Source organism: Cavia porcellus, unplaced genomic scaffold (genome assembly GCF_034190915.1).
Source record: "Cavia porcellus strain 051 isolate PalLab524CR breed Dunkin Hartley unplaced genomic scaffold, mCavPor4.1 scaffold_8, whole genome shotgun sequence".
Taxonomy (NCBI): Eukaryota; Metazoa; Chordata; class Mammalia; order Rodentia; family Caviidae; genus Cavia; species Cavia porcellus.
In genome coordinates, this window is record NW_026947491.1 from 43,880,231 (window position 1) to 43,889,144 (window position 8,914).

The 8,914-nt window shown below is 41.6% G+C and overlaps 1 protein-coding gene across 1 annotated transcript; it reads right to left on the reverse strand.

Annotated features, from left to right (window-relative positions):
• Window positions 1-241: 241 nt before the first annotated feature.
• On the reverse strand, window positions 242-5,990 carry LOC100715916 (keratin, type II cytoskeletal 6A-like). The gene is made up of 9 exons (XM_013159525.3): window positions 5,394-5,990; window positions 4,326-4,540; window positions 3,949-4,009; window positions 3,697-3,792; window positions 3,432-3,596; window positions 2,829-2,954; window positions 1,412-1,632; window positions 1,164-1,198; window positions 242-1,063 (listed from the first exon to the last, which is right to left on the reverse strand). Exons 1-9 carry the CDS (start codon window positions 5,931-5,933, stop codon window positions 804-806), a joined length of 1,719 nt encoding a protein of 572 aa, XP_013014979.3. The 5' UTR covers window positions 5,934-5,990; the 3' UTR covers window positions 242-803.
• Between the last annotated feature and the right edge of the window lie 2,924 nt (window positions 5,991-8,914).

Here is an 8,914-nt window from a genome sequence, read left to right on the forward strand (position 1 = left end):
GTTAAAACATCATGCATGAACAATGATGGTGGATCAGATTTCTCTACCCCTTTGTCAAAATTTAGATGGAATTTGATCTGAAAGGGAAACTTAATATCAAAATAACAAATTACTATTTATTGTCTATCTTTAAAGAAGTAGAGCAAAACACATGAGGAATAGGCTACCGTTTTAAAAGAAAAAAATCATAAAAAAAGTAAAGCACTGTTGACACTAATGTAAGACGACATTGAACAAGACATTACATTATAAATCTGCTTTATTTAGTAATCATAAGAAAGCAAAGAACAGAGAAAACATCACAGAGATACAACAAATACAAGTTCACAGAGATACAATTCTCTATTCTGCACATCAAAGGACCAGATGGTTAAATTATCACAGTTACTGTGAGGGAGGTTCACAGTAAGTGTGGAATGAAGTATGCTTTAATGCCAGCATGCATTAAAAGGGAACTTCCCTGTTGTTAATGGGTCACAGGCAGGGACTTTTAGAAAGAAAGGAGTAGAGATAATTTTCTTGTAATACTCAGGCTCAGAGATAGAATAAAGGAGCAAAAAGTTAATAATAGAGCAAGACAGTGAGGCACCAGGTTAGTAAATCATAAGATGTAGTCAGATGCTGAGATTCTGAAATGAGCCATGAGCTCCAGGGTAAAGGAGGTTCACTGAAAAACAATGTGAGGACTGCACATGCTCACCTCCAATTAGAAAGCAGAGGCAGAGGCAGGAGGAGGAAAAGGAACTGAGCACGGGACACTAAAGCCGGAGGGACTCAAGAATTTCCACAATTAAGGCATGACTTCAGTACTTGTAGCTCTTCCTGCTGGAGGAGGAGCTGGTGTACTTGACAGTGGAAGTGCTGTCCCCAGTAGAGCTGAGGCCGCCTCCAACAGAGATGTGGCCGCCCCCAATGCTGGTGCCTCTGCCGCTGCCAGAGCTAAAGCCGCTTCCAAGGCTGTGACCAGAGCTGTAGGTGTAGCCGCTGCTTCCACCCAAGCCTAAACCACTGCCCACTCCACTGGAACTGCCGTAGCCACTGGAGACAGTGGACTGCACCACAGCTGGGGAATGGATAAGGACACAGGGAAAGGTCAACTTATTGTGCCACCTTAAGCTGAGGTACGAGGGCTAGGGGAGGGGGCAGGGAAGCCAAGTACTTACAGATGTTGACTGGTCCAACACCTTCACCACTCAGCCTGCAGGGAGAAGAACACAAAGAGGTAAGCACTGGAGAGCTGTTCCCTGGAGCCTGCAGGAGCCTCCAGCTGGGAGTCTGTGAAGAGCCACCTTCCAAAGAGTTTCCTGATAGTGGCCATTATGACCATAGCTAATGTTCTGTAGTCTTGTGCTTAGTGGGAGACACTCTGCAGATGTTCTCAGAAAACTGAGGGGCTCTGTGAGGGACCCACCTGCACTCTTCGCCTTCCAGTAGCTTCCTGTAGGTGGCAATCTCTACATCCAAGGCCAATTTGACATTCAAGAGCTCCTGGTACTGCTTCAGCATCCTGGCCAGGTCCTGCTTGGCATTCTGCAATGCATCCTCCAGCCCTTCCAGCTTGCTCCTGGCATCTTTAATGGCAAGCTCTCCACGTTGCTCAGCATCAGCGATAGCAGCCTGCAGATTGGCACACTGGAGGGGAAGCAAGGAGAATAGACCTATAGTTTGGTACTACCCAGGGTATCTACCCTGGGACTTCATTCCCAGTGAGAAAGTATCGTGGAGCCCACAATGAATGGCAAATGAGCTCTGACTGTTCCTGACCTCTGTCTTTTTGTTTATAATCCTGTCTAGTCTGAGAGTCACCCAAATCTATACCCTTTGATAGACATCCTTCTTAGCAGTATGGCTAGTTAATGTTGAAAAAAACACCACAGTGGAGACAGGACTAGGGACAATGGAAGAAATGGAGTCACCTACTTCTTTTGAGTATTTTCTCCACTACCAATCTAGGACTATTTCTTATGATCACATATGGAAGACATGGTTACAAAACAATGACCATCCTGAAGTGAAGTGGTAAGTATTCACCCGAGACTCTCAGAGCCCTGTAGTCCTCCAACTTCAGAATCTTTCACAGCATTGGGATATCATTTATCCTTTGCCCTGCTCTGCTCTTTTAATCTAGAATTTTGAATAGGTCTGCAGCAAGAATTCTCAAGCTTTCCAGCCACCTTCTATTTTCTCAATTTATCTTTTGCAATTCCTGAGTAAATCAGTTTTCTTAGGTTAGCACCTGTCATGGTTTATGTCGGTGGCCCCCAAGCTTCATGCGCTTGCATTGTGCATTTGTGCTTGGTTCATTGTGTAGCATTTGGATTGATGGTGGCAGTGCTACACCCGCCTAGTAGTGGAGCCAGCATACAATGTAATGGTGGGAAGAAGGCACGTCTCTCTCTTGCTGGTTTCCACCTAGCTGTTTGCAGCTGCCATGAACTGCAGCCCCGCTATGCCACCCTGCCGTGGAGACAACTGAGTATGGACTGAAACCTCCAAAAACTGTTAGAAATAAACCTTTCCTTTCCCAACTTTGGGCAGTAGATATTTTGTCTCAGCAATGAGTAAAAAGTAACTAAGACAACACCAAACAGTACTTCTGGCCTGTGCCTTTGTAGCTTAGACCAGCTGGGATTAGCTTTTCCCATGTATTTATATAATACATTTGTGAGACCTGTCTTTAATCAGTGGTTTTTTACTGAGAACAGGGATATCACAATCTCTCCCTACTGTTTCTCAACCTCTGCAGAAGATCCCAAAATTAGTTTATGAATGTACTATGTGGTAGCAGAAAAAATGAAGTTTTTCTTCACCATTGTCTCCCAGCGTACCTGTTTCTTGACGTGGTCGATCTCAGATCTCAGCCTCTGGATCATGCGGTTGATCTCAGCGATTTCCTGCTTCGTGTTACGCAGGTCATCCCCATGTCTGCCTGCTGTTACTTGAAGTTCTTCATACTGTAGTGGGGTGGGATATAGGTATATATGTTTTACTTTAAACAATAAAATTTTCCTTTCAAATAAGACACCTTGTAATCATGATATTTCTCTTGGGAAATTTTATAAAAAGTTGATGTTATATGGCTATTGAATACTATACAAAACAGTCACAGACCATCCTGATGAGGAGAATATAGACTCTTTAATTCTCTTAGAGACTGAAAATGTTCTGTATTTTTTGAGAACTAGCATTTCTGACCAGTTAAACAAAGATAGGTCCTTTTCTATGAGAACTTTCTTCCTGACTCTGAGTCCCTTGCTTACTATACAGGGCATGAGTTCTATAAGGGTCTATGCTAATGGTATAGTATACACTTCATGTCAAGAGGATCCCATGTTCCATTCTATAGATCACATTATCTCAATGAAGTCAAGGCCTTCTAGTATTCAAGGAGAAACACAGAGATTTGTAAGAACCGCCAGATCTCTGCTCACCTTGGACTGGTACCAGGACTCAGCCTCAGCTCGGCTCCTCTGAGCAATTTCCTCATATTGGGCTCTGACTTCAGCAATAATGCTGTCCAGGTCCAGGCTGCGGTTGTTGTCCATGGATAGGATCACAGAAGTGTCAGAGACGTGAGTTTGCATCTGAGACAGTTCCTACAGAACAGAAGATGCTAAGGTCATCTCTGTGCATAACGCTTACCAACATTAAGGTCTTCGTACATTTGCATCAGAGTAAGTGGGGGAGGAAACTTACGGCCTCATAGAGGGCTCTCAGGAAGTTGATCTCATCAACAAGACCATCTGCCTTGGCTTGCAGTTCAGTCTTATTCATGTAGGCAGCGTCCACATCCTGGGGACAGAGGCAACAAAGAAGAGTTAGCTGAGCCCTCCTGCTCAGTCACCATCTCTGGCTCCCTGGCATCTTATTGCATGTGACATTGGATGGGACACTGAACTGTATCTGTGATTCAGCAGAGAAACCTGAATCCCAGTTTGGTCAGCTCACCTTTTTCAAAGTCACAAATTCGTTCTCGGCTGTTGTGCGCTTGTTGATTTCATGTTCATATCTGCAAGGGAATGTTATAACATTTTTGAGCCAGTGTGACAGTGAAACCTAAAGGCTGCCTCTGGTCCTGTTTCTAGATCCCTTTTCCCTGCTACAGAGAAAACCAATGATGACTTTTTTAACACTAAATTTTTTCTTTTCACTGTTTCCCAAACTCCCATAACTTTCTTGTCTTACATATTTTTGCTGTTTGGCAATACTTTATAACTTTCATTTCTGGGCATATTTTCCTATAGACTTATTTGCACATCTAGACTTGTCCTCCACTGCTTTGAGGTGTGAGTTGTAGAACAGAATTCACTCTCTTTTTGACCCACTTGTTCTTGTAGTCTTCCACTGCGTCCTGCATGTTCCTCAGCTCGGAGTCCAGGCGGCCTCTCTCTGAAACGATGGAGTCCAGCTGCCTCCTGAGGTTGTTGATGTACTGCTCAAACAGAGGCTCCAGACTATGCCTGACTGTCCTGGTCCCCTGCTCCTGGAGCAGGCTCCACTTGGTATCCAGGACCTTGTTTTGTTGTTCCAGGAACCGCACCTGGAAGGGGCACAAAGTGGCTATTGGTGAGACAAAGGCAGAAAGTAGGGAGTGATAGGTAGGCAGGTGTCCCAGTGATCTGGGATTCTCCCTGATGCATGCTTCTGAGCACACACAGACTCAAGCCAAGAGTTTGGCCCTCTGCAATTTCTCTTTTCCACCACCAGACTCACCAAGGAAACCTCATGAACCACTAAGGACCTCTTGCCATCTAACTTACGGATCTAATCTGTGCCTTTTAACATTTCTTCTTCTCTTTCCAAGCACAATCACAATTCTAGTTTAAAATAGTATTGATTGATACATTGTACAAGTTTCCATTGTGGGAGGATCTCCGTTACCAGAATGTAAAGGGTGTCTAATGATTAGATTAACATCTAACCTCTTATTTAATGCATGCATCTTCTAAGAAATATCCCAGTTTTCCAGTCACTGTCTGTTCCTGGAATAAATTAACATTTTACATATTGTGTAACTTACCCTAAGTTTTTCCTTCATCTAGCAAGAAAATTTTTTTCTTTTCAGATTTTCTTTAGCCTTTTCTCTCAACTAGACCCCAGAGTGAATCTTGGACCCAAACACTGCTGGCTTTGATTGTACCTCTTAGATCCTCAAGAGAGGAGACCTAGCTCCTCATAGCCACTGTCACACTGTGTCTTCCATGTGCCTGGAGGGGGCTCAGCAGTTCCAACTGCATCTCCTCCTGATCTTATCACCATGAGTCCATCTCACAGCCTGTGAAGTGTCAGTGTAAAGCTCCCTCTCTCTGTCCTAAATTCCCATGCTGGAGGACTGTTATGTCTCTAGCTGGTGTTCCTGAAATGCTCTACAGATGGCCAGGCCCATAGCTCACCTTATCGATGAAGGAGGCGAATTTGTTGTTGAGGGTCTTGATCTGCTCACGCTCCTCTGTTCTCACACGCTGAATGGTGGGGTCGATTTCCAAGTTCAGAGGAGTGAGGAGACTCTGGTTGATGGTAACCTCTTGGATGCCTCCAGGTGGACACACAGGGAAGCCAGCGCCCCCATAGCCACCACCAAAGCCAGCTCCACCACTGAGCCCAAAGCCGCTACCAGCTCCACCACCATAACCAAATCCATTGCCGATTCCACCTCCAAAGCCAAAGCCACCTCCAACTCTGCTGCCATATCCTCCACCAATGGCACAGCTGCCCCCTCCGATGGAGATCCTCTTGGAACCTCCTAGGTTGTAGAGGCTTCTGCTGCCAAAGCCAGCTCCTCCATACATTGCCCCAGTGCCACCGCTGCCCCTGGAGCGGCACACAGAGACACTGCTGAAGCCAGAGCGGCTGAGCCCAGGGACTCTGGCTGAGCTGGCACTGAAGCCACGGCGGCTGGTGCTTTGGCTCCTCACGGTAGTTTTGCTAGACATGTTTCCTGGGGCTGAGAAGGCTGAGAGGGTGTGAGAGGCTGAGGGCAGAGCTGAGAAGAGAAGTGAAATAGATGGGCTCAGGCAACAGCTTATATATGGTGCGGATGGGCTGGGCTTTCTTCTGGAAGGTGAGCTTGCAGATTGTGAGGGTTGGGCTTTACAAAAAATGAAGTCACACCTACATTGTTAGCAAAGTTATGAAATAGCGAGACTGCAGTTTTTGGCATCCTTTAGTCAGGGAAAATTCTCCTGCCTCCAGTTTTGATTTCACCTCAATACAGTAAGACACATCTTAATTCACTGTAGGTAAGAGTTAGTCACAGTCTTAAGAAGTTTCTTCATGTCTTGCTGTGTGTCAGAATGTTTGAAGTGTTGTGCTCTTCCCAGCCTACAGAGATACTCAGGATCGATATCATTGTATGCGAACAGAAAGGTTACCAGTTTCTTTTAGTATTGCAAATATAAACTGCTCGTTTTGACTTTATATAAAATTTTACAGATAGTGTGTCAACAGAACCACAATTGGCCTCATGTCAACCTATTAGCCAGATTTAACAATGAAGCTTTCATGACCCCGTTTCTTCCATTCTTCCACCCTGCTCACTCACTTACCCTAAATTATTTGAAAGTAGTTTTTCTAGAAATAATAATTTCCAGTAGATAATTCAATATGCCAAATGACAGGCTTTAAAAATGTACCCCAAGACACACTTAGATCTTAAAAATGTATATATTCATTAATGTCAAAAATTAATTAACTTACATGATTCAGTTTATCAGGGTCTTGTTAATATTACTTATTTCTTAATATTGGTGTCCCAAAATCTCCATTCTCATTTTGACTTTTGGAATATGGTAAGTAATATATCTTTTAAGTAGTTAAATCTTCCATAGTATTTTTGGTTTTAGTAATCTGTTTTTTAGAGCAAACAAATCATTTAACTGGGATGGTATTTCAGTGTTTATATTTTCTATTTGTGTGTGCCTCCTGTTTCTTTGAACATGCTAAGTTGTTTATATTGCTGTATACTTGTAGTTAAATTTTGAAAGATAGATGCTCATATATTCTCACATTTCCTGGTAGATATAATAAATGCATGTTTAAATATTCAATGTAGTTTCTTACACATTTATTTACTTATTTACAAATCCAATGAGTAATATATGTTTGAGGAACAGAACATACGCTAAAGTCCTTGTCCCAAGTGTGAGTAGCTCCTTTGGCATCCTTTTAGTAACTTTATTGGAAATATTGTTGCGTTCATACTGGCTAGAATTCGAGGTATGTGAATTTTTGTGTAAAGGTGATATTGGATTCTATATTATTCTGTGATTTGCATATGCGTATCAATATTTTAAGTATATGTCATTTATATTTCCCATTCAAATTAGGCTTACATTGGTTTTGTACTCACTTTGTTTCCCTTTTCTACAATTTATTTTGATTCTCTTTTAACACTCTCTGACTCCTTTTTCATAACTGTGAGGTTTTGTCCTTTTCTTATGGTTATGTCCACTATTGACCTCAACCATGTCTTTTTCCTTGATGCTGCTTTCAATTCAGCCTTCATTTCTTGTGTACTTTATTTTTTCTCTATCCTTTTCTAAACTTTTAAGAACGTTTTACCTTTTAGTATTTTATCATGTTTCCTCTTCTTTCTTTTGTTTTGTAGTTGGGATCACTTTACTGAATTTCTTGCTAATATTGCATTGTCCATTTTTGTGGTCCTTTGTTAAGTGTCTTGGTTTTTCCTATTGCTTTTGTTGTTTGAATGCATAGATATTTTGTGGGTCTTGCAATGGTTTTTTTCTAAGCAGCGCTCATCTTAGAATGAAATGAGCAACTTCTAGACCTGCCATTTACAGAAAGTATTCTGGGAGGAGAGACCATTCCCAGGCTAACAGGAATTCTCACTATGACACATAGCAAAGTGAATAATTCTTCCATTCTGTAATTTGACCAACCCAGTGAAAAGCACAGCAGCATGACTCATGAGTTACAATCTTTTTGTCTTATACAAAATTCTGCTGATATGCAATGAAATGCTATTATCACCTTGACTACAAGACTAGGTGCTTATATATTTTGTTAAACATTATTCTGTGTATGTCTGTGAGGGTGTTTCTGAACAAGATTAAAATGTGAATTGATTGACAGAGGGAAGCTGACTGACTGTCCTCATGTGACGGGGCTCAATCAAACAGTTGAAGGCCTAAATATAATCAAAGGCTGAATAAATGTGCAACCCTCCTATATGACTGCCTTTGAGCTAGGAGTGTTTTTTGTCTGCCTTGAGACCTAAATTAAAGCATCAGCCTGCTGCCATGTTTTATGGGCTCTTCCAGTGCCCAGGCTTTAAGGCTGGCCTGCAACAAGATCAATGGTACTCCTGGGTCTCCAGCCTCCTGACTGCAGATCTTGGAACTTTGCTGGCTTCAAAATTATATCACTCAATTCATAATCTCTCTGCATTTGTATATAATATTTATATTAAAATATATTTATATACATATAGATATTTATATTCCAAAAATATTTACTATATATTTTTATATTCAAGAAATATATATTTGTGTAGTTTTAGGCTGAGAACAATTTTACTGTGCATTGTTTTTATGTCACTAGAGAATATAAGCATGTAAGTATTATAGCTTCAGAATTGTTATTCACACCTCCATGGCAAACAGTCTAATCTACTAGAGTACAATTGTTTAGAGTTGCTTGGGTTACCCTTTTTATACTCCCTTCCACTTTAGTGAATTTCATTCATACATTTATAAATACTTAGATTCCTTTGCTCCATTGTACATTCCATCATGATCTATCTTAACATGATCACTGTTTCAACTGCAAACATTAATGTTCACTTTGGAGGATAAAATTATATGGGATTTTCCTGAAAAAACCCCACAATATTTTGGGAGCAATACCAAAAAACTAATTATGAAGTTACATGGAAAGACAAAACACCCAAATAGCT